Source organism: Pipra filicauda, unplaced genomic scaffold (assembly GCF_003945595.2).
Source record: "Pipra filicauda isolate LSUMZ 115617 unplaced genomic scaffold, ASM394559v2 scaffold47_size6085603_pilon, whole genome shotgun sequence".
NCBI lineage: Eukaryota > Metazoa > Chordata > Aves > Passeriformes > Pipridae > Pipra > Pipra filicauda.
In genome coordinates this window covers 4671717-4697237 of record NW_024104620.1, presented here as the reverse complement: position 1 = coordinate 4697237, position 25521 = coordinate 4671717, and the positions used below count along the sequence as shown (strand labels likewise).

At 44.0% G+C, this 25521-nt stretch overlaps 1 protein-coding gene across 1 annotated transcript in view; it reads left to right on the top strand.

Moving 5' to 3' along the window:
• DHRS3 (dehydrogenase/reductase 3) overlaps positions 1-24759 on the top strand; it is a 34484-nt gene extending 9725 nt beyond the window's left edge. The window contains exons 3-7 of the mRNA XM_039386317.1: positions 16517-16660; positions 17315-17434; positions 18144-18382; positions 19353-19478; positions 20658-24759. Coding sequence (XP_039242251.1) covers positions 16517-16660; positions 17315-17434; positions 18144-18382; positions 19353-19478; positions 20658-20742 — 714 coding nt within the window. The 3' untranslated portion in view covers positions 20743-24759. The remainder of the gene's footprint in view (positions 1-16516; positions 16661-17314; positions 17435-18143; positions 18383-19352; positions 19479-20657) is intronic.
• Positions 24760-25521: the final 762 nt, after the last annotated feature.

Here is a 25521-nt window from a genome sequence, read left to right as displayed (position 1 = left end):
TTATTTTCACAACATTTGTCAAAGTCAGACCTTCATGTCTGCATTTTGGAAGATCCCTTGTCATTTGGGTGTGCTGTCCTCTTTCAGTTCAGTGACAATTGGGGTGGTAAGATGTCAGTGGAGGAAGGAGCACCAAGGAAGGGATGAAAGCTGTGCAAGCCCACACTGCTCCTGAAACCTGGAGTTTCCCTCAGTGCTCCACTAACTCCAACAGAACTGAAAACCTCAGAGGAATTGCTGGTGCCTGAGAGCCTTGTATAATTGGAGGGGTTTAGCTGTGTGAGATTTAAGGCTATTAATTGTGTTTAAGCTGAGAGTATTGCAGAGAGGTTACGTAAAAAATGGTATCAGGTCTTAGAATTTAGCCTTGTATTCCCAGTAATGGAAAATCTGGCAAGTTTTGAGATGAGTTTTACAATGGCACGCTCCTCCCACACAAACTGCATCTGTAGGTCTATGAATTTTTCACTTTGGTCGTTATGAATCACGTTGACATATTTCACATATTATTTCACAGATTTCACAGAATAAGCTGAGCTGGAAGGGACCCACAAGGATCGTCAGGTCCAGTTCTTAAGTGAATGGCCTGTATATGATTGTCCTGGTTTGTAGGGATTAATATATACCTTCTAAAAACTTCTTTCTAACACATACCCCTGCTATATGATAAAAGATTAACTGCATTGTGACCAGAGCTGGAAATTAAATTAATACTGGTCTCCTGAAGTGAGGGCAAAATACCAACACTGCTGCGGTTTTAGAACTGGGACCTTTTTTGAGGTGTAGCACAAAACCTGTGAGTATTTCACATGGGTTCACTAAAAATTCTTCTAAAATGTCTTCTAAAATATTGGCCATTCTCAAATATTCACCTCTGATTGCACCTGTAGAGGACTCTTACTAATCTGTATTGGAGAGTAGAAAAACCTGACGTGAAATTCCTGGCACGCAGGAACGTGAAGGTGCCACGGAGCCCACCCGGATGGGCTGCGGTTTTCCAAACCTGAAAAGTGTCTTTTGGCATGTACAAAGGTGTGTCATTTCTGACCAGGTGCTGGAGGAGTGGGGAAGGGATGAGAAAGCAGGAGATACCTGCAGGAACCTCAGCAAGCCCTTCTGCTCCTGTCAGGCTTCAAATGCACCGTGGCCGGGCTGGTCCTCGGGAAGACGTTTGTGTTCTGCAAGTAGGAACTGATTTCTGACACGTTCATTCCTTCTGAGTTCAGAACACGACCAGACCTGCTCTGGCCACCCCAGAGGAGATTAGTCCTGATAGAAAGAAAAGGACTCATTAAAAACTACATGACTTCAGAGCTGAAAGGACCTGAGTTCCCCCAGAATCTGATTAATCACCACGTGCTTGTTTTTAGCGGGCATTGTGACCTAACATAATGAAATCATAAAATTAGGTTTGTAAAAGAAATGGACACAGTTCTGATGCTGCCAGTGTGCTGCACAAAGTACCCTGAAGTGGCCTGGTGGATAATTATTTTTAAAAGGCTCAGTGTAAAATTTTTATATATATATATATTTAGATTTCAGTGCTAAAACAACTGTTGTCAAGTGAGCATCTGTCCCCATCCTGAATGTTCTTCCTGCCCTGTGGAGGTCCCAGAATGACATACAGCCTTATGTGTCTAATGGATTTCTCTGTAGTCATTTAGAAATGCACATAACTAACCATTTGGAAAAGGCAATCTGACATGTCTGAAAGTGAAAAAGATAATGTAATCTAAAAGGAAAGTTCACATTTTTTATGGTGCATATATTTTAGTATAATGAGAATATTTACCCACAGTGCAAATACCAGGTGATTAATCTCTCCTGTTGTGTGTGTGTGGTTGGAAAGAAACCACCATAGGAACACAGCAGTTTCAGGCATATGTTAAATGATGGTTACTTTAATCTTACTTAAATTTAAGCACTTAATCTTATGGGGAACTATTAGAACATGTCACAACTTATCAGCAACCAGAAGTACGTGAGAAGAATTGGGGAGGGAATGTTTTTCCATGTCATGCGGAATAATATATTAATTTGAAACTTTTGGTAAGCTCTGAGAGCACAGCTTTGATTGGGTGGGTTTCTGGTCTCCAGAAAGGCTTTATTTCTCCAAAGATTATATCCTGACGGCAGCTTTATTTAATGGCTTCCTCTTGGCAGCTCCCTTCCTTGTTGATTGAATTTAAGGATGGGCAGAAGAACCCTTGTTTGGAGTCCCAGGCTGAGATGGCACTAAGCCTGTGCTGTGTGCTGGTGCCAAGGCCAGCAGTTGGAATAACATGCTGAGTAAGTGTCTCTGGCTGGCAAACACAGCCAGGATTTATCAGCTCTCAGATCTTTGGTGTCTGTGGAGCAGCACTGGGGCTGGGGCTGGTTTAGTTTATAATCTGGAACATATACCTGTCTTTTGTTACTGGGGATGTTGTAAGGAGAATAAATAATGTTAACAAGAAGTGGAGCTTGCAGAGTTACAGGCTTGTCATCTCCCATCGAAATCCAGTGATGTCATGAGAAAATATTGTCCCAGTGAGACCGTGCTGTGTTGGCACAGCAAAAGCCAGCACTTCTAAAAATGCTGAAGGTCTGGCATCAAGGCAGTTAAATGAGGCTTCCCACAAAACACAAGGACTGTGCCAATGCTGTAAAAAATCTTGAAGTTTTAAAGATGAGGTTATATATTAATGTTGTTGCAGTGCCTCAGAAACCCACTCACGCACCAGAAACTGTTTAGCTTGAAGATGCTAAATGTGCTCTGTAAGGACAACAGCAAAAGATGAGGCAGCCTCAGGGCTGGCAGGGATAAAATAAATAAATGTGACAGTGGAGATAAAAAGCAAAAGGCCACACTGAGCACCAGCACAGAACTTGGTACTGATGGTGCCTGTAAAGCAGGGACTGAAGCACCACTCCTTGAGCCATTTGAAAGGTTTTGGGAAGGCATTCCAGCAGTGGAAGTTTTAAGATGTGGTTTGAAAAGCAACAGTAAAGAGCTTTGGGGAACTTTTACAGAGATGCAGATGGTGTGGTAGAAAACAGATAGGTTGCTTTAAAAATTAATGCTGGGAGGTAAAGGCTGCAATGGAAGATCTGATGTGAAATGAAAGATGATGGGTAACGTGGGGCTGGTGGCCTTGGAAGTGACTACAGAGGCTCAGTGGCCTTGGAAGTGAATAGAGACTGGATTATTTACAGCTCTGGGAAGCTGGAGGAGGAGGCAGTGGAATTCAAAATGAGAGCTGACCTGGTCCAAGCAGGAGATGGGGGCGTTCGACCTTGAGCAGGGGGGTTGGACCAGGGGACATCCAGGGGTCCAGAGCCTCAACTGCTCTCTGATTCTGTGATTCTCAGTCTTATCTGTACCAAAGAAAGGAAAAAGGCTGCTTTTCTGAACGTGAGGGCTGACAGGAAGCTTTGGGTCTCTGATGTTTCACGTTATTATCTGAAGTGATTCATCCCTGTTTTATTTGCGTCGTTTCATCACCTGCAGTGACTCGTAAAAGTGCTGCTGTGGATTTCTGTTGCATTTATGTCATGGCTCTGGCACAGGGTAGGAAAAAGTTGTCTCAGATTTGTAGAACTGTTTCCATCTGAAGCACTGTAGGTAGTTTTTACATTTTATTCATTTTAAAATGAATCCAACATGCTGTTGACCTAATGTCTAATTAGCCTGGAACAGCAATTTGCTTTAAGAGTGACCATAAGCTCTGCAAACAGTTCTAAGAATTCTGACCAAAACATTTTAAAGGAATCAAAGGTTTTGTGGTTTTTTCTAACCCTGCTTTTTAACCTCTCTTGATAAGGTGATATTATGCAAGTAGATAGTAAAAACACGAAGGGAGAACTTAAAAACTAGACTCTGATTTACATTCCTCAAAGAGATCTGCAACATTCACAGAGAACATACACAAAGTTGGCACATCAAGAACTAACTGATTTTACATCATACTGCCAGAGCCAAGATCAGGAACTCAGCCTGACAGTAACCTGAGAGGGAGGAAAGTAGTATGGCAATTTTTCCAAGAAAAGAACTAGGATGAATAGATGATGGTGATGAATTCTACAGAAGTAGCCAGTTAATTAATTTTACAGAAACTATGGGGAGAGGAAAAAAGATAACAGTTCTCATAATTTCCTTCCAATAAAAGTGGACAAGGATCTAGAAATTGTCTCTATCCTTCTGGACAGTTTGGAAATGTCAGCTAATGATTATTGCTTTTGAGAGTTTGTTTTAAAATCCATTAACAAATGTTAGTTAGTGTTTAATGTTCATTTTTCACTTTGATTCCTGGCCCAAATGGAAGACACAAATCTGACATGATTGCTGCTTTAAGGTGTTCTGCAGGAAAACTCTTCAGGACAGAGAACAGCAGGCTCAGAGCTGACCACTGAGAGAGAACCAGCTCTGGCATTTTTAAACCTGTGCTTATCAGGAATATAGAGCAGAAATTATTAGAGAGATCTTTTCAGCTGGGCCCAGGCTCTGCTCTTCATGTCAACATGCTGAGGGGTGGAACGAGTCAGACCCAGGCACTGCCAGATCCACGGGCTGATAACACTGACGCCAGGAGAAAAGGGTCAAATCCATGTTGTTTGACCTTTATCCCAGTGGGGATTAAATTGATTCTAATTAATAGACTTGGGAATAGACGGGTACCTTGGCAGAGTCTGTAATTAATTGAAATTGTTCATCCTATTAGGTTAGCCATAAACTATGCATAATTACAACGAGATTGTGTGGACAGCCACCCTTATGTTGCCACCTTCTTAATTACAAGTTATTGAAAGCAGTGCTGCAGAGCTTATTTGTTTTGGTTAACATAGGGATTCCTGTTGTCTTACACTGCCTGAGCAAATGTGTCAGTGCTCCACTTATGGCAATAAAATGGTGTTTGAAAGCAGAAGTGCAGCTCTGCTCAATCAGTCATGCTTTAGGTATGTCCCTGTGAGGTAAACCCAGCTCTCAGGGTGTAATCAGTGGCAGTTGTGCCTCCAGTTCATTTAAACACACAAAATTATACATATTTTGAGGTGGTATAAAAATGATAGCTGGAAGGACTGTGGGCTGTGATAATCCTGTAGTATGACAGTTTTAGCCACAGGTTAGAGAGGTGGGGTGACACTTGATGTGACCTGGCTAATATATTTTGTCCCTTATCTCAATGAAACAGCCACTTAAAATAGGTGCAAACGGAGTTCAGGCTTGATTTCTCATTCATCCTCCCTTCTCTTGGGCAGCACAGGTGTCAAAGTGCACCAGGTGTATCCACAGGTACTGCTTGTCTTTTAGGTAGGTCCTCTTTCCCAGTAAGCCCTGGACTGGAACTGCTCTCAAAGTTTCTGTGAGTGCTGTCCTGTGTCAGAAAGTGAAGCTTCAGACACTGAAGAAAATCTTATTTCAGTGTTTCTTAAAAGCTTCACAGAGCAGCAAATGTCTCCTGTATAGCCAGGCCTACACTAAGAAATCAGGAGTCACCACTCAAACAGTTGTGATCTTTTAAGTATTTATAATTGGGTTCTTTGTTCTGTTTGCCCCTTGACACCCAAGTTACATTTTCAAGATTTTCTTCGTGTCTGAGGACCTGACAAACTTGCTCCACTTTACCTGAAAGCAGAAATTGTTAGGTAATCTTTTCATTGGACCTCAAGAAAAACCTCAAATATACCAGGCTTAAATTAGTGGGAGTGAAAGGTGTTCTAGAAACACTGAGCAATTTAGCTTTCTGTGCCCTTAAACAGAATGGAGCAGCAATAACAGTGGACAGTCAGATATTTTCTATGTGGAGATTAAATTAGTGTTTGTCTTCCATCTGCCATTTCAATCTCCTTTCTGTTGACACAGACACCTTGTCTGGGATCAGCACATTCCCTGGGCGAGGCTTGGAGAGGGAATGGGAAATCCTGACGTCCACTTTCAGCACCTTGGTTTGATGTTGACTACAACCCTAAATTCCCCGTGCCCCACCTCCTAAAAAACCTTCCCAGTGAGGACAAACTCAGCCTCCAGGAGCCGAGGTCACGCTTCCAAGAGGAATCTTAAAGACATCCAGCTGGTACAAGTGCTTCTTTTCCAGAGTGGTAACAGAGCAGGGCTGGCTCTGGCCACAGTGAGCTGTCAGGAATGATGTCAGAACATTCCCAAGGCTCTTGGGAAACACAGGAGTCCTGCCTCACTGCACAGAGTTGTTTGGGTTCGGGATGTGCTGGTGGTGCTTTCTGTGCCTTGTTCTTGGACTTTAATCCAGGCCCCTTGGAGACCATTGTCCGTGCTCTGTTTATATTTCAGTGCTTATGGAAGCAGGAGGTTTGCCCTGTAAAAGCAAAGCCTTTCCCCATCAAAGGGGGGTTTCAGGGTTTGTTTCCCCGGATAATGATGTGCAACTGTGGCAGATCGTTCTGTGACACCTTTTCTGCTGAAAGGAGAGGGGGGGTGTGCACACACGTGTGTGGGTAAGTGATCTGGCACCTTGGATCTCCTTCAGAGCCCAGGGTTCAGCAGAGGGTCAGCCAGCACCTCCTCACACCCTTACACTGGTTTGCAGCTCTCCCAGAGCTTTGCTGGTGGCTTTGACCACTGTCACAGTCCCATCTGGGTCCAGCATCGGTGCAAAAGCAGAAATGCACAAAAGCATCTTACATCCAGAAAGGAGTTTTAGTTTCTCTTTCCTGACTGACTGAAAAGAGAGGATGGAAAATTCTTAGCCACTGAAAATAAATTACAAGAACATGTTGTCGTTGATGGTGCAACTAAATAATCAGAATGCTGGTTACAGACTGAAAACAGATCCATCTCAGAGGAAGTCAGTATATTTGGGATGAAGTCAGAATGGCTTCTTTAGCCACTGGAAACAGTAAAGACAGTTAAAACACTTTTGGTTTGCATTTGAGTCACAGAGTTAGGCCAAGTGGGGTTATTTGTTTCAGGAGCCAGGCTTCTAAGTGCCATTTCAACACTGACAATCCATCCCAGATCTCCCACTGCTGCACGGGGGGATTGCTGTCAGTCAGGCCAGTTACTCAGTGGGGTTTGTCCCTTTGTATACTTATATTTCAGTGGAAGCAAAGATTGTTCTACTGTGAATGCGAGTCAACCAAAAATAGGCCTGTTTTTTAGGGCTAAATTTCACACACTTCCTAGAAGTAATTTGCAGGCTGCTGGTGGGGAGGGAACCCTTCAGGCAAAGAGCTTGTGACTGACTCTGAACACACTGGGAATTATTGTGCCTCAATATTCTATTTCTGCCCCTCAGCTAAACCTCACTTACTGACCAGGTTTACTTTATATAGTTTATTTTACTAGAAAGTCAAGTTTGTCGCATGTTCTGTGATGGCTTAATTGATTTTATGTTCAGGTTGAAGTGAATTGACTTCATTTTGCATTGCAGTGGCCTGAAAAGCATTCTTGAGATAGGCAATCACATCCAAGGGATGGTAACTTCCAGGGAACTGCAATTTAGGAATATGCTAAAGCTGGATTTGTGACTGCCCGACCAGCCCCTCTAGTTGAAATAAATACCTTTGTAGCAGAATCTGCTTAGAATTGCTTTGATCATTTCTGGATAAAAGTAATGAATGTAACTTTTGTGTCTACATTTAGATATCGTTTTATTTAAGTAGAGCTGTGCTGGTTTTCACATTTTTATAAGCAGGGCTGCTACTTCATCTTAGCAATGTACTGAAAAAATTGGTATAATCAGTGAAAGACCCATTTTAGCCTTGCAGTACCCCTGGGGGGATGTGTGCTCTGGGAGTTTGCAGTCCTCTGATTCCCATCCTCCTCCTTTGACTTAAGAGGCTGAGAGAGTTAAATATGTCCTGAAAACTGCCATTTGTACAACAGATGAATAGATTTTAGAAATTCTGCCCTGTTGCATAGCAACAGCCACCATTAAAAAATAACATTTTGAAAAGCACATGAAAAGATAGGCAAGCAGTTAGGCATTTCAATATTAAAGCTTTCTTCCAAGCAGTGTCCTTTATTTCTCTGAATAAAATACTCGCAAGAAAGGCACCTTTTGACAGCTTTTATATGGTTTGAAAATGGCAGCAATTCTGGTTTTCTGGAGGCAAAGAAAGGCGTGGAAGGGAGCTTGTCTGGAGCTGTTGCTGGTGTTCAGTTTATCCACAAATTTAATGCAGGCTATTTTAACTCCAATACTTCTCCAGTAGCCTCCCGGGAGAAATTATTTTTTCAGTCAAGAGCTGCATCTTATTATGCACATGGATGATCTGGAGCATATTTTAGGCCTTTCTGGAGGGCACTTCATAATGACAGCATTGGGAACATTATTCACCCTTAGGTTTCCATGGCTGTTTTGTTGCAAACCTTCTCCCAGTTTAACAAATTTAAACCCTTCCCCTGGTCTTCCTTTTCTGTGATGTTCCTGCTGGAGCTGGGGTTGTCTGCCTGCCTGTGGCTCCCTGTGGCTTGTAAACACTCCCTGTGGCTTTCCTTATTCAGTAAAGGTGCCATTTTGTCCACCTTATTTTTCTAATTGTATCTATTTATCTGTTTATTATATCTATTATTATCTATCTATTATTCATGTAATTTATAATTTTATCTAACTGATCAATTTGTATTTATTATTTTTATAGAGGAATTGTATATATCCCCCCCAAATAAGTGAAGTGCTGGTGAGTTATTCATCATGATTTGGCTCAGAGCAAAACTGGAGGTTTTCAGAATTACAGCTGACAATTCTTTAGACTGGTAATTCAGCACATTTGTGCTTTTATAACTGTGCAGGCCTAGGACTCCCAGTGCTGTCTCAGGGGGATGCAGTGGCCAGCCTTCTCTACTGGAAGTTAAAACCACCCAGCATTTCAAGGTTGGGCTACAGAATTCATCTCAGAAATGGAAAGGCAAATTCTAGAGAAGGATCCACTCCGATTGGCACCCAGTTTGTAACTTCCTAATTCTTCTTTTCCATACATTTATACTAAGTCTGATTTTCCCACTTTGTTGGTTAAGAAGTAGCAGACTTTTCAGTTAATTGTTGGTTGAAGAGGCAATTTTAGGAGTTGCTTTCACCCAGTCAGGTGATGGAAATAATACTGTGTTGGAGCCACTTTTTAATTCCACATGTCCCTTGCTCCTAAAATTACCCTGTAAATCTAAAGTTGTGAATTTTTATTTTTTTTTTTAGCTTTCCAGAAACAAACACTTGTTACCATTCAGTGTGAACAGAACTTTTATGTCATATAAATGTTTGTTACATGAACATTTAACCTGCCACACGTTAAGAACTCTTTACCTGGAGAGTGACATGCCATAAGTAAAAATAATAATGCAGCATTTTGGAAGGAAAACACGCACACAGCCAACCTTCAGCAATGTTGAAATGTCCTGTCAGGCCACGGCAGGAACTTCTTTTTCCCCTTTGAAATGTTATTTACTGACTTTCTATCCCTTCATCCTGTCTGCTGTGCTCGCAGTACAAAAGGCCTTTCTGCACCTGCATATTTACCCTCCCCACAATTTCCTGAGATCTCTGTGGACGTTTTTACAGGGCTGTGGATTACAGGGATGCCATGCCAAGGGAACGGAGGCGGCAGCAGCACACTGGTTATTTTTACAGGGTGGAGTATTATATTTCTATTGGTGGAGATCTCCAAAGCCTTACCTCAAATACAGAACTTTTCTAACATTACCCCTCTCCCCACCCCCAGATACGCCACTTCTTCTTCCTGCCCTGCAGCCAGAGAATTTTACTGCTGGAGATTTCTTTGTGTGCTTTGGATCCCTGGAGCAGGGCCGGTTCTCACACGTGGTGTGGGCAGACATTCACCATTAAAAGTCTGTCGTTTCTTCCCCCCACAAATGCTTCCAGGAACCTTTGCAGGGTGACAGCTTGTGGCCACTTGGTGCTTTTGTTGGAACGTGCACTCGGTTTGACCCTGTCCCAGCGTTAATAGGATTGTAAAGGCTGACTCCTGCGTGACCCCTCCTTGCAAACAACCCTCACCCTTCCCCTTCCTCAACTGAGCCGAGCTGGGAAGTGTTGCTCCCAAGGCAGTCTGGAGTCGCAGTTCAGTGTTGCAGACGAAAGCAATTGGAAAAACCACTGGAAAAAAGTCAGCATGGGGCCACCTGTCCTTAAATAGTCCTGCCTGTGAGAACAGTGGGCATTTGTTCACTTCTTTGGGGGGAGCTGGTCTTAAATGCCTGTTTGCAGACACAAAGGTCCACATTTTCTTTCCAGGGAAGGCCTCTGTTGAGGTGTTGACACACATCTCTGTGATTTCTTTAGGGGCTGTTTCGTTTCCCTCAGAGTCAAAAAGGGGTGACGGGGGGAGTAAACTGGAATTGACTTGTTTAGGTGAATAATGTTAATCCCATTGAGTGCTAAGTCAATATATAAAGTACTAAAAGTTCTGACTCTAGACTGAAAGGATTGGAATTTGCTCTTTTAGTCTCCTCCTGAAGTCTCTTCAGCCCTAACTTTTAATGTCATTACCGTATGTTACTTGACATAAAATCAGTGGTTTGTGTTTACCATGGTGGCAGGATTAAATTTAAATTTAATTCTTAGAGTCTAATGTCTTTACAAGTTCTAAATAGTAATCTAGAAAAAAACCCCAAACAGATAAATGGGCTCACTCTCTTGATTCCCCATGTTTACCTGTAACATTCTCATACCTGTCCCTTGCAACTTTGGTATTCACTGTGGGAACTGAGAAAAATTCCCCACTGGCCTGCTTTGTTTGCTTACCTTTATAGAAGTGTCACCAAGGGCCTGGGTTAAGTATTTTGACCTACTTCAGGCATCGCAAAGTCCTTTTTCTCCTTTCTAAAGCAAAGATTGGCTTTTCACACTGCAGGGCCACACCTTCCCCTCTCCCACTAATCTGCCTTTAGATGCCTCTCCCATGGAGAGCTCCTGAAAGAACTTGTCTGCCTTCGCCTGGGGGCAAGAGAGGGGAAGGGGTGGGGGAGAAAACCCTTCTGCCATTGACAGGCAAAAGACAGGGAGCTTTTGAGGCTGTAGGATTTAGCCCCCCGTTCTCACGATATGCAAAACTCTGCCAGGATTCTGGGATACACTGGAATGCATTTCTTCGGAGGACCGACCGTGAGTTAGTACTACCAGGCTTTGTAAATAGAGGGGATAAGGCCGGCATACTTCAGTGGATTATCTACACTTTGTACTTCCTAAAAGTATGCAGAACTCCGAGTGTTGGGCGCAGAAAGGCTTTCTGTGTTTGAACAAAGGTCTGTGCAATTACAGATACCAGCTCAGACAGAGCAACTTTTGTTCCACTGGACTAGGAAGGAGGTTGAAAGGGGGAATGAAATGTGTTGACCTACCAACTACTTCCTATCTCTGCTGATCTGGGGCTGGGAGTTGTGGTTGATTTGTGGAGGCAGCAATAATGAGATCAGGCAGGAAGGGCATTCGTGGCTCTCTGCAACACTTTAATCTTTCAGTGTCTTCAGATTGAATCAGAGAATTGCTTCATGAATCGTAAAATGGAGAAACTATTGGAGTGGAAGTTATATCTGCTAATCACAGCACACCTTGTGTTGGGAAAGCCTAAGGGTGACAAACACAACCCAAACAACCCCAGGGGAGTGTTAAGGAATGGCACATGTTCAGTCTCAGAAATGCTGTGGTGGTGGGACACCTTTCCAGCACTGGTCCAGCTCACTGGAGGGATGAATTGTAGCACAGCAGGTTTGCTGAAGATACAGTGCCAAAATAACTGACAATATAAAAGGGCAACATTCCTTTGCTGCTGCTCTTGAATTGTGCTAGCAATGAAATCGGACCAAACAAGTTAACTGGCCTTGTAAAGAATGTAAAATTAGCTCTAATCTCGTGTCCTGCACAATAATGCACTTCAGCCTCTGGAGGCACTGATGGCGTGTGTATTTTGTGGTTGACAGCAGCTTCAATGTAGACCAGTTTATATAAATTAGTGGCTTTATCTGATTTTGCGGTGGTCAAAAGCATAACTCTTACTCACTGGTGTTATGGTGAAAGTCGGGATTTGGCCCTGCAGTCGGGACTGGGGCTTTTGGAACGCAGGTCTCTGTTAGAAAGCCTTGTTTTAGCCCGTCAGCGGCAAAACCCTTCCCCGGGACTCCCCTCCGACCTCGGGGCACGTCTCATTAGCAGATTAAGCCCGGAGTTAAACGAGTCCTCTGGGAGCGGAGGATGCTGCGCCTGCCCCTCCAGCTGAAACGATTTTCCCAAGGTCAGATAAGGAGCTCTGTGACTCGGATCTGGAGATAAGGTTTGTTTTGCAAAAATCCGCTCATGAATAAATCCTGGGAAAAATCTGCACCCAGTGTGATGTCACAGCCCTCGCCTACTTTAAAGTTCATTAAGAGGAGGGCGTGTTGAGTTCCTCTGTCATCATAAATCTCTTCTTCCCTGTGTCCAGTGGCAGGAATCCTGCCCTGCTGCCTCCAGCAGCCTGGGGCGGCAGGGATTGCTTTCCCATTCCACCTGCCTTCCCTGCCCGTGCCAGCCCGGGGTCAGGCGGAGGTAAGCGCGGGCTGGAAGCCTCGCAGCGGGATTATCCTCCCCCCCGGGCTCCTGCCCTCGCCAATTTTCTGGTCAGTAACTCTCTGAAAGGAGAGCGTGTCTGTGCGCCCGGGAGGGGCAGCCAGGGGAGGATGATGAGAGATGAAGGGGAGAAGAAACAGGGGCTGGATTCTTTCCAGGACGGAAAAGTGTCTGTCCAAGAGTTTATCCAAAACATAAATTAAATATTCCTCTATCCACCATTAAGTTCCCGTGAATGGGTGGCTGTGCAGCATCCTGACACGCCGGGGAGTCAGGAAAACCATGTCTCTCTTCTCCTTCATTCCTCTGAGTTTTCCTCTGTCCAGACAGGAACTTCTGAGTCTGTTGGAGTCATTCTGTCCAGGACTCAGCCCCCAGTTGGGACACACTTATTGCCAATTTAGAATTAAACTTAAAAAGGGAAGGGGACACGGAGCAGACTCGGAGGCCCACGTCTCATTTTGAAAACTGTGCTTCCCAGTAAAATGGACCATTTCCTAAACTGCAGACCTGGACTCCTCATGAATGGAGAGCCCTCGAATCCCAGCTAGGGCAGGGTGAGGGGAAATGATGCCTTTCTTGACGTTGATTGAGCAAAGATTAAAATTCCTGCTTGCATCCAAAGGGCAGTGAAGAGCCAAGAGCTCACAGGGCAGCAGCAGAACACAGGCCTGGGCCCACAGTCGCTCCTCAAGTCCACAGGGAGCAGAAGGATTTGTTCAGGAGCACTGAGAACATGGATAATTATCCCTGATTTGCACAAATTGCAGAAGGTGAATGCAGGCGAGCAGAGGAGGACTGATGGGTTTGTAGAAAATCAGGAGGCAATAGGAGAGTAAGGACCTAGAAAACATCAGTGAAACTGCTGCAAACAAGAGAAGGAGAGCACAGAAAGACTAAGCCAAAGCTCTCTGCAAAGATGTTCAGGAGCAACAGAAGCCTCAACTGTGAGGCAAATGCAGCAACTCCAGTCTGGTCTCATTGTAAGATGTGGTGTCCTGGGAGGCAGGAGGGAAGCCTGTGCCAATTCCATCTGGCCAGATGGAAGAGAGAAATTGAGTCTCATTTGATCTCGTAGGAGCAGTCAAGCCTGAATTTGGACCAAAAGCACGTTGTACTGAGTTCTGGGTTTTATCCATCTGTAAAAAGTAGCAGAAACGACAGCAGGAGCCCTCACTTCCCACTGGGTCATCGGGGAACTTTCACCTCTCACGGAAGAATGGTCTTTTATTTACTGCTTTTCTCTTGTGCAGGCTGGAGCCTTCACCTAAGTGTGAACGGTATCAGGGACACGAAAACTTCCCATGGAAGAAAATCAGTGCTGAAATTAATGTTGTCAGCAGGATAACCAGCAAATTCTGCCTTCCCCAGATGGCCCAGATTTTAACGGGGTCACCTTGCAAGACTTGCCTGTAGGATATTAAGGGTCCCAAAGAAACTGTTGGGGCATAAAAAAATATTATATCCAAGAGTTGCATCACAGACAGATGTTTTTTGACAGGTCATCCTTTGCTTAACTGTTCTTCCATGTACATTTCCTGACATCCAATGCATCAGTGGCAGCTCTTGGGAGTAGGAGGCTCTGAGGATGTTTGAAACAGATTAAAGAGAAGAGTGAGGGATCTACTTTTCATTTTGCAATAGCAGTGTGAAGCCCTGGAGTGCTGGGGATGTGAGGGCAGTTTCTTGCCTTACTCCCCTCATCTGACACCTTATTTCTCTTCCCCTTTTCTTTTTCCCTTCCATCACTCTTCAGTGAATCACTTAATTTTTTAGTGTCTGCATTGACTGATCCAGCCCTGCAAAGAGGCTGAAGGTCACCCTGATACAAACCCTGTGGGCATCAAACTTGATGTTTACAGTTGACCTCTGTAGTGTTTTTTTCTCCCCTTTCCACAGAGCTGTAGATTGTGAAAGAGGCAGCAAGTGCCCCCGTGCTGATGGTTGAACGGTATTTTGTAAAGATTTCCTGAAAGCTTGTGAAATTTCTCACATGTTCTTGATTTCCCTTCTGCAAGTCTGCAGAGTGTGCATAAAAAATATCCCTCAGTCTAGCCCCGAGTTCAGAAGTGAGTAAATAGCCAGGAGTTTTACAAGCTTTGTGTAGATGCCAAGCCCTGATGGCCAAGGGTGATACACGGAGGCTTTCGAGGCCGAGCTGCAGTTTCAGCCATGTGCTTTCCTCCACTTCGAGAGTCTGATCACAGCTTTTGCCTTGAAAATTACTTCCCCCGAGATAAGATTTCCCACGAAATGGCTCTGGCATATTTATGCATGCTCTGAAGTTGCTGGTTAACCAGCCAGTTGGAGAGTTTGTGGGATATAAATCCGTCAGTCGGGGTGTGTTTGTGTTCACAGATGTGCCAATGGCTTAGAAATGGGATTAATTGTAACTGTAACTCGTTTAGGAAATGGCTGAGGACTTGGGTGCCTCTGCATTTTAGCCTTGCTTAGGCACAGGAAGAGCTCTTTGACCCTGCCAGAGATTAGTTTTAGTACCAGTTATGAGATAAGCTTAACTAGTCCTTAAAAATAAGCATGTTAAGCTCTGCAAGGGGTTTGTTGTGGGGAAGGAATACTGCACACATAATAACTAATTTTTTTCTGTTTATCTTGCTGTTATTAAGTTAATTGCAGGGGTTGAGTTATGAGTAGTGATGTAATTTAGACTTTTTGCTTCCTGTTCTTTCAACTTTCGGAAAGCTCAAAAGATTATTTCATCTTTAAAGTTTAAGTGGGCTTATTTTTAACCATTAAAAATCAATATATCAGGTTCATATTCAATACACAGCGGTGTGAGAATCAACTGGATCGCATATGCTTGGAAACAGCAATAATTTTGCATTTGCAATGTAACAACCTTTTATTTTTTCTCTTTTGGATCTTGCTGTTGGAACCACAGAGCAATCAGCTGATGAACATATTCAGTTCACTAATTTAATTTTTGCAGAATGACAATGACACCATTCATAATGTGATGAATGCTCAGAAGACTTAGTTGAAGAGCAAAAATGATAGATTGATTCATATATAGGAGTCTTAGGTAACAGAGAGATGAAATTATACCTTCCAGTAGCCTTAAAAGAAATAGAAAAAAGGTATTGTGGTTGAATCTGTTTACTGCAGGTTAATGTTTGAAAGACAGTGGTGAAAGCACAATCTCATACTTGAGACTGATGTCTCACTAGGAAAAATGAGACTGGATAAAACCCCGTGATTTTTAATGACTTTTCAAGTTATTTCTATTTCTGACCTCCCTGATGGTGTAGAAATGCAGATGGGGTGGGCTGGTTATGTCTCATTATACATCAAATCCCTGCTCCATGATTTTAATGTTTGTTCCATGAATATTCAGAATTTCCTTTGTACCAGAAGCAGGGTATCATTTTTGCTGTGTTAAAAGCGAGTGGCAGGTGAAACCTTCCATATATGAGCAAAATAAATTCATGCTTGAGAATTCTCCCTTTAAAAGTCTGTATTAGGATGAACACTTTATTGCACCTGGGACACCAACCTGAAATCAGCACTGCAAGTTATTACATATAATAGGCTGAAAAAATATGTTTTACTGCACCAAACATAGAACAAATAGAGAACACACCAGATATACAGGAAGGTCTGTGATTTTGGACTAAATTTACATTTTTGTATGTGTGCATAGCAAAAGCAGGGACAGATTTGAAATTACATGATACAGAAAATTTGCCAAGTGTTTCATATATTGGTCATTTTAGGCTGAAGATCTGGGGTTTTGTGTGAGCTCATGTAGCTTGTGAAGAACCTGTAAAAAGAGGATCAGCAGTGGGATGCAGGAACCACTGAGACACTCCTGTCCCTTCCCCAGGGAACAGAAAATCATTGCTAGTCTTAAATGAAGCAAAACTACAGTGAAAACACATCAAAGGTTTTCATGGAACTGTTGAAGTCAGAAGCAGGTTTTGATTATTTCGGATTCGAAGCAGAAGCAGCTCAACTCTAACAATCAAAGTTTCTTGCTACAGATCATCCTGTGGGGTCGGACTGAGAAGTGCCTGAAGGAGACCACGGAGGAGATCAGGCTGATGGGCACAGAGTGCCACTACTTCATCTGTGACGTGGGGAACAGGGAGGAGGTCTATCGGCAGGCCAAGGCCGTCAGGGAGAAGGTCAGTGGGGAAACCCCGTGGGCAGGATGGGGAAGGAGCAGCTGAGGGAGCTGGGGGGGCTCAGCCTGGAAAAAAGGAGGCTGGGGGGGGACCTTCTCACTCTCTGCAACTCCCTGACAGGAGGGGGGATCCAGGGAGGGCTCTGCTCCCAGGGAACAGTGACAGGATGAGAAGAAATGGCCTCGAGTTGCACCAAGGGAGGTTTAGGTTGGATATGGGGGAAAACTCCTACATGGAAGTATTAAGCTTGTAAAGCCCTGGTAGAGGCCACCCAGGGAAGTGGTGGAGGCACCATCCCTGGGAGTGTTCAGAAACATGGGGATGGGGCACTTGAGGACATGGTTTAATGGTGCTGGGTTGCTTGTTGGACTTGATCCTAAAGGTCTTTTCCAACCTTAATGATTCTGTGATTCTACTAATCTATATTTGATGAGGGGAAAAAAATATTGGGGAAGAAAGAAGGGTGACCATCCAGATTGTTGTACAAAGTCTAGCCACCTGTTTGAAGTGATCCAAAGGCTTACAAGGCAAGAATGTCAAAAGCTATGAAAACAACAATGTATTCAGACCACAGTGGCTATTCAACTCTAATGGTCACTCTGATGCCTGATTTGTGAGATGTTCGTTTTCACAAGTAATTTGCTGTTCCTGCAGGTGGGTGACATCACCATCCTGGTGAACAATGCTGCTGTGGTCCATGGGAAGAGCCTGATGGACAGCGATGATGATGCACTGCTCAAATCCCAGCACATCAACACCCTGGGACAGTTCTGGGTAAGATCAGCTCTTGTATCCCCTGTACTCACAACTGGGAAGAGAGTGACAGATTACAGCCAGAAATGGCTGCTCTGAGGTCTTCCTAAAATCAGTCTGTCACAAAAACAAGAGGGAAAAAACAATGTGAGGGGCAAAGGCCAGAGGAACAGGGTCTAAAATAAATATGATTTTTCCAGTAGTAACTCGGTATATGATGCTCTTTATTCCCATTCTGTCATTTCCAGTAAAACATTTGATGTCTTTTGAGAAAGCCTGAGCTCACAGGATGGTTTTCTGTATGGTGCTGTATAGGGAACATCAGAGGAGCATGGGATTACATTGCTCAGGGAACTCATTCTATTTTGAATTGGGCAATAGAAATGAAAAAAAGAGCTTCTTGTGGTTTCATCACTTTGCTGAAGACTTTATCCTGTACAAGTTCGTAAGCACTCCTTCCTGGCCCTTTTATCTGTGGGTGCTGCTTATTTACATGCTAGGAAAGATTCTGTTGTGTTTCCACACAAACTTTGCCTGCTTGGAGTCTCTCAGAAAATGACAAAGCAACAAGGTCCTGTCCCACTCCTTTCCCAGCGTAATGAACAGAACACTTTGGCTCTGTCTCCGTGTCATCTTATCTTCTTCAGTAACTATTGTTTTGTTGTATCTCTGCTGAACAGACCTTTTTTTTCTTTTTTTTTCCCTTTCTTTTAACTCTGTTGTTCTCCAGACCACCAAGGCATTCCTGCCAAGGATGCTGGAGCTGCAGAATGGACACATTGTCTGCCTGAACTCTGTCCTGGCCTTGTCAGCCATCCCTGGTGCCATTGACTATTGCACCTCCAAAGCCTCCTCCTTTGCCTTTATGGAGAGCCTGACCCTGGGGCTGCTGGACTGTCCTGGAGTGAATGCCACAACAGTGCTGCCCTTCCACACCAGCACAGAGATGTTCCAGGGCATGAGAATCAGGTCAGTCCAGGGGAACTAGAATAAAGCATCTCATTTTAAATGAATCATCAGAATACACTCCTAATTAATGCTTCATTTAGTTAAGAGAATTCGATGTCTCATTTGGCTGCCTGGGAACAGAGGGTCACTCTAGGCCACCTGGGACTCATCAGACTGGTTCCCTCAGTGTGCTGGAATAATCCTCCAGCCTGTTCTGAGGGAGACATTGGATTCTACAGGGAGAAATAAAGCTGTTTTTCCCTGTGCAGCCCCCAGAGAGGGAGGGGAGGGAATCTGCAATTGAGGTCATGCAAGAGGAGCAGTCTACAAATTACTTGAGAATTAACAGTACAAGTTCCTTCTTTATTCCTTGAAATAATTCTTTCCCACTGAAAGGAATGACAGCCACTTTACTGAAGTGAGGCCATCAGTGCCTCCTTTTTCCCTCTGTTCAAGAGAACAACTAATGGCTGACCAAATTAATCTTTTACAATGGACAAAATAACCTATCAGTATAGTTTGTGCTCTCTTAGTCAAGAAAATATGCTGGAGCTGGGAAAAGCCTTATGTTTGGTATTAAAAGCAATGGAGGAAAATATTTGTCTTTCACCTGTCAAGAATTTGAATTAAGCAAAGAGCAACAAAAGGAAAAACACCAGCACTGAAAAGACAGCATTTGGTATTGGTTTGCATTCAAATTAAGAAAAGCCCTGAATCAAGGCTCTGAATACATTCTGCCACTCTCCCTGAAGGCACCAACATGTACATTCTTAACTGTTTAGGTAACCCAGCAGTACTGGTTGGAACTGAGCTTTCTGTTTTCAGGCTTTTTGGCTGGAACTGGAACGTTCTACCTTTTCCAGCCTGCTTGGGATGTGTTTGAAGGCCGGTAACAAGAGACAGTTTGGAGTAACAGGACTTGGACAGTGATGTCTTAAAGGAGGAGTTTGATTAACAAGTAATTATTTTAATTTTTACTTTATTTATTCAGGTTCCCCAGCCTTTTTCCTCCCCTCAAGCCCGAGACAGTGGCGAGGAGGACGGTAGAAGCTGTTCAGACAAACCAAGCCTTCCTGCTCCTTCCATGGACAATGCATGTTCTTGTCATCCTAAAAAGGTGAGTATTTCCTTTGCCCAGCAACAGCCTGGCCAGGCAGGGAAGGTTTTCTTTTGTCTGTCCAGGAGGCAAACCTCAGGCTGACTGTAAGTGCCATCTGGGATCAGATGGATCACCCCTTCCCTTGACAGACAGAGCAACAGAAGCAGAAGGGAGACACTTTCTGAGATTCCCTTTGGAGATGCTTTCCCTGGGTATAATCCCTTTATGAAACAAGTTTCACTCCCAAAATTTGGATTTTCTGAGGTCTGAGCTGGATTTGTGTCTAGGAAGTTTCTTAACATGCACATGTGGTGAGTTTTGATTTAGTAAGTGACTCGTTGGACTCTGGGCTACATACTGTACAGGATTTCTGTGCCATAAGGTCTGTACATCACAGCTGTATGGAGAGAGCATTGCTTGTGTTACAGCAATGAAACTATTAAACCAATATTTTTGTGTATGATTAGGACGGGAATTTTAAGATCCCTAAGGAAAAAAAAGTCATAACTTCATATCCTGAAACAACCAAAGAGAAAGGACATTTAGCACTGTGTTTCCATGACAGTTTGCACTAAAGCCTTTGGAAAAGCTGCTTCAGTCAGGAACTGAAACAAGGCCGTGGGATTTCTGTGGAAAATAATTCCAGTATTGCATTTCAAACAAGAAAAAATAAGTCACAATAAATGCTTTGCTCCGAATGAAAAACTTGGGATAAAAATTCCCAGAAATTCTACCAACAAGAAAAAGGGCTGTTCTCCTTTACTGTAAGAATCAATCATTCATTTTCCGTTCCAGTAGCTGTCAGGAAATTAGATCTCTGACCATACCTTAGGATAAGGAGGCCACATGTTTTGCACAACCAGATGGCAAGTTAACCAGAGAACTCCGGTTAAATTTGTGTATTTCAGAGAACAGTATTTGAGAGGAATAAAACATGATGGTATCTTCCAAGTTACAGCCTTTACAAGACTTTTTTGGATAAATATTTCTGCAGAGAAAGAGTAACTGGATGGAACTTCCTCCCTTTCAGGCCTCCTCACAGCAGGACACCGAGGCCTGTTGGGTCTGTGTGCTCTCACCAGCTGATGTTTGGGAATGTGTGTATTTATATATGTAAATGCATATTTACACATCTCTCATTAGGGCAGACTGAGGGGTTTGTCTCATCTGCTTCTTCTCTTCCTGCTTCTCTTCCAGCATTCTCCCCCAGGCAGCACTTGAAGAAATCCACAAGTTTTCCGGGAGCTACACCTGCATGAACACTTTCAAAGGAAGAACATAGAGCTGGTGGCACAGGGACTGTTCCTCAGAGAGCCCCACACGAGCACGGAACCCCTGACAGGACTGGGAATCAGCAGCCTTGGCTTTTAGCCTGTTCATGTGACTCGTGCTGCTCCGAGGCAGCGCATTTCTTGCAGGTCATATCCATAGTAACGTGACCTTTGCACGGGATCGAGTGGCTGGACTGCGGACCCTTGGAAAGGAAAAAAAAAAACAAAAAAAAACCAAAACGTGTGAAATGTTTCTATGATGTTTAATTCTTTAGAGTTCAATTGTTAAATCTGCTCATAGTTTTAAGATGTAATTTTTGTTTCTGGAGTGTCTGTGGGCTGTCCCCAGTGGAGAGGCAGCACTTCCCATCCCAAACACACTTTGTCCCCTCTCTTCAGAGGAAGTGCCACTGGTTTCATTTCTGCTTTTTGAAAGGGGAACTGAAAAAGTACTTTGAGGAACTAAAAGTTATGGACATTTAATGGAAGTTTCTCTCCCTTCCTTTGCTTTCCATCCCTTCCTTCACTTTCCATTCCATGATGAAGCTGTTCCCAGCATACACTGGGCAAGGAGCAAACCTTGGAGCAGTGTTTTCTTTGCTAAAGGCCACCCAGGACTTCTGTCTGGAGGGACTGAGCTGGGCCCAAAAAAAGCTGTTGTACTTCACCTGTGGAGGCTGGACAGGAAGGCTCAGGCAGCAGAGCAGTTCAAATAGTGGAAGATTCTTTCTGTCACTGAACTCATATATGAAATTTGTCGTTCTGAATTTTTTTGTTCATTTGTGATCGACTATAAATACATTTTTAGCATTAATCTCAGGTTGCCACACATGTAGGCAGCAGCACATGGGGATGAACTAAATCTAGAACTAAAACTAGAGCCTGCTTGTACAAACACACATTCACTGACATAATCCATGCAGAGGAAAACCCATTGTATCAGTCTGCACAGTGAGGTGGAATAACGCTCTAAAAATAGAAGAGACTGTACTGTAGAGCTCATGAAAGTGAAGTTTGGAAGCACAGTTAGCAAAGACCTGATTAAATGCACGTTGAATTCAACTGGGAATTTACCCATTGTGTTTTAGGGGCATTGAAATAGGCACTGATCAGCCAAAAGTGATAAATATGCTTGGACTGAGATGCCAGAGCAGCCAGACACTATTTATTTTTGTAATGATATATTCTCTGTGACAGCCTCGGAAGGGCAACATTCCTGTGCCAGATGCAGCACTAGGCATAGGAACCTGGTGAGAACATACTGGAACACTGCTAACAGAGGAATTAATGGAATTGCAATGCAGGGAAATAGCAAGCCTAACTGGAGACACCTGAATGAAGTGCCTCAAGGAAGGACATGTGATTAAAGGAGTGAATTTAGGGCTCCTGACTCGAATTTCGAGCTTTTCCATAGATGTCCTGTGTGACCTGAGGCGAAATGCATCATCTGAAGGAGCACCCTGACCTGCAAAGCAGATATTTCTAGTGTTTCCCTACCTCAAAAGTTGAAAGTTTGGCTACCTAAATGTCTGTCAAAAGCTCAGCAAATTCAAATGCAACATGCTACAGAAAGGAAAAGCAGTATTTGTTCACGAACCAAGAGGTTCTATATGAAAATTTAGACAAGGAAAAAAACCATATGCCAAAATATATAATTTCCTAAAAGAGATCTGAGTTACAGCAGAAAAGCTGTGAGCTGTATTTGAAATATTCCTTTGGTCCTGCCATGTAGAATGGAGACTGCTGAGGTGCCAAGGTGGGAATGTTGAAATCAGAAGGTCTGACCTCGCTGCAGACCAGCAGATTTCTCTCTCCTGGAGCAGTTCTAGAGGAAGATGCTGCCAGAAGTGCCACTGGTGCAGGTCCCTCTGCCTGGGTCAGTGCAGAGCTGTAGCACTGTGCCAGCTCTGACCAGGTTTCTTACATTGCAGTTTTCTTTGGAATTCCTGGATGTCTGAGGCTCTCTGGAGAGGATGAAAAGAAGCTTTGTGGTTTTGAGGCCCACCTCAATAGTTGCTTTCAGCTTTATTTTTGTGAGTTTTTTGAGAAGGAACTCTATTCATTGAAAACACAAGTGCCATGAGGGGAGAACCCTTCCGGGATCTAAAGGTCCCAGATTTATCCAGAGAGGCTTGGGAGGGGAGGGGATGATGATTCCAACCTCCCCTGGTGCACTCTGATCCTTTCCAGTTCCTCAGTAATCCCGGTCAGGTGTTCCAGGCTTGTGGCTGTAAGAGCAAATAGCCCTGGTGAAAGAGCAGTGCCCCCCTGAAATGAAACCTCTCTGCTGAGATTCTGCTCATTGGTAAATTTCTAATGCAAAAGTGAGGTAAAAACACACATTGAAATCCCCGTTCACCCCCAAATCCTGTCCCTTGGATGGATCTGCTCTTTCCCTGCACCACACAAAAGATGTTCCCAATCTTTGGGGTCCGTCTGACACACTCAGTGCTGTTGATTTCTTTCTAATGAACATAAACAAGTCAGAAGGGAGCTGAGACTCATCATCTTGCTCCTCTCATCCTCACACACACAAACTTCCCTCTCTCTCTCCCCTCAGGGTCCCGGAGCGGCCAGCGGGTCAAATAGCAGTCACAGTGGGGGGAGAGGTATGCAGCAAACAGGGAATAATGAGGAAAACATTGACTTTGCTTTTCAGATAGTCAGGAAGAGCTGGGGAAGAAAGTTCCTTCCCTTGGGAGCGTTGCGAGGTAGGAAGCTCTCGCTGGCAAACAGGGATGGATGCACTGGAAGAGGTTTTTTTTAATAGAAAGGCTCCTCTGGAATGCCTGCTGGGCTCTGCTGTCCCTTCCACATAAGGTTAGTGTTGGGTAATCCCAAAGTGCTGCAAATGTGGACAAGCTTTGTTGAAGCCTAAGGCCTTCTCAAAGGAATTTCCGCCCTTTGACTTATTTTAATTTTGGTTTTCCCCTCTCCCTGCACTGCCTCCTGCTCTCCTCTGCACAGTTATTTTCTTCCCTTCTGTTTTCCTCTGTCATTGCTGCACTTTTCCATGCCACCATCTTGAGGCCAGATGTCATCCAAGAGTCTGGAGTAAATCGGGATCGGGGTGCACGTTTATTATCTGGGTGAAGCTGTAGGAGAAGGTCACAGCAGTTTCATAGGAAATTAGTTTGACTTGCTCCAAACTATGAAGAAATAAAAGGGTCCTTCCTATCGCCTTTGTACAGCAGATTGCTGCTGGTTTAATATTTGAATGCTAGAGAAATGTGAGCTGTTTTGGGACATGTTCCCCTGACATAAAAAGGCCCTATTTAAATGGGAGGATTTTTCAGTTCCAGGTGGTTTCAGAGGGTGGTGTTTATACAAAGTAATTTTCAGAATTAGCAAGGCAGGGCAGGGAGAGGAGGAGTCCTTTGTGAGGGAATCCGATCCCTCCTGTTCAATATTTCATGTGGTGGTTTTTGATGAGAAAAAAAATGCAGCCTCATGCACCACTGGTGAACTTTAAAAAGGTCCTTCCAGCCATATTCCTGCTGATGGCATGTTTTTAGCAGGATGATAAAAAGGAGTGAGCCCTGAAAGTGGGAACTTCACCCTACCCACTCATCCATTGTTCTGTCGAGGTTAAAAAGCAACAGAGTCCATCCCTCTAGTTCTTCTAGAACTGCACAGAAAGTGCCTGGGCAAGTGATTCTGATGTTTGCAAAGAGAAACTTGTTGTACTTTTATGTAATGTGTTAATTAGTGTGGGTGGGTATGATCAGATCTAGTCTTGCAAGCCTTTCCGACAACTCCCTGAACACTCCCACCTTCAGATATTAACAGATAGCACTGCACTTGCCAAGGCTCATAAAAACCCAGTAACAGACTTAATGCAGGCAGAGCAGAAGTGGGTGCATTTATTTCAAAGAGAACACATGTGCCTGTAGCAGACATTAACGTGGCCTGGTGCTTTCCTCGAGCTGAAATGCAACTGTTGAGGGAAGAGCACAGGGTGACCTTGGATCCTCTCCTTTGGTTTTATTTCTTCACGTGGCTTTAATAAACTTAATCTGGGCAACAGCCACTTTTTTGACAGCACTTGTTCCTAAGTTTGGGGTAAGGCAAGATTCTGTCAAATGCAGTCTTTTGCATTTTTCGCCAAACAACCACCAGCCCTGAGGAACAGAATATTCTGCACTGTTTGTAGCTCTCACCTCCCCGGCACTCAGATCCTCCAGCCTGGTGTGTTTGGAGACTGAGCAAACCTGTCAGTCACCAGCAGCAGTTCCACTCTCTAGGGAACAGGATCCTCTTTGTCCAAGTGCCTTTCTGAAGGAGATGTTGTGAGTAGTGGCAGCCACAGATTCAGTAACATGAGGAAAAACAGAACTTCACCTTCTCCCTTGCTGCTCATTGTCTTTTATCCAGTGTTTCCTGTGGGAAGCTGGCAGTTCAGACACTTCTTGCCCCCCTTCCCATCCTTTATTCTACTGAAGTCACCTCAGCACCTTTCTTCAGTCCCTTCAGGGAGCTGTCAGCTTCAACACAAACAACGCTGTCTGTCAGCTCGAGGAGTCAGATCAGCAGGGAACGTGTGAGATGAGACCAGAGCCTGTTCTGGTGGAGCTGCCCCAGCCTGCAGACCACCTGTGGGAGACACAGGACACAACCTGAATGTCCCCTGTATCATGGAAGGCAGCGAGTTCCCCCTGTTCCTGTCACCTTTCCTTTAAACATAACACCCTCTCTTGTTCTTGGAACAGATCCCTCGAGCAGAAACACACACTGACCCAGCCTGCCTGGACTGGATACAGCGGAAAATCACAGACCTCTGAGGAGACAAT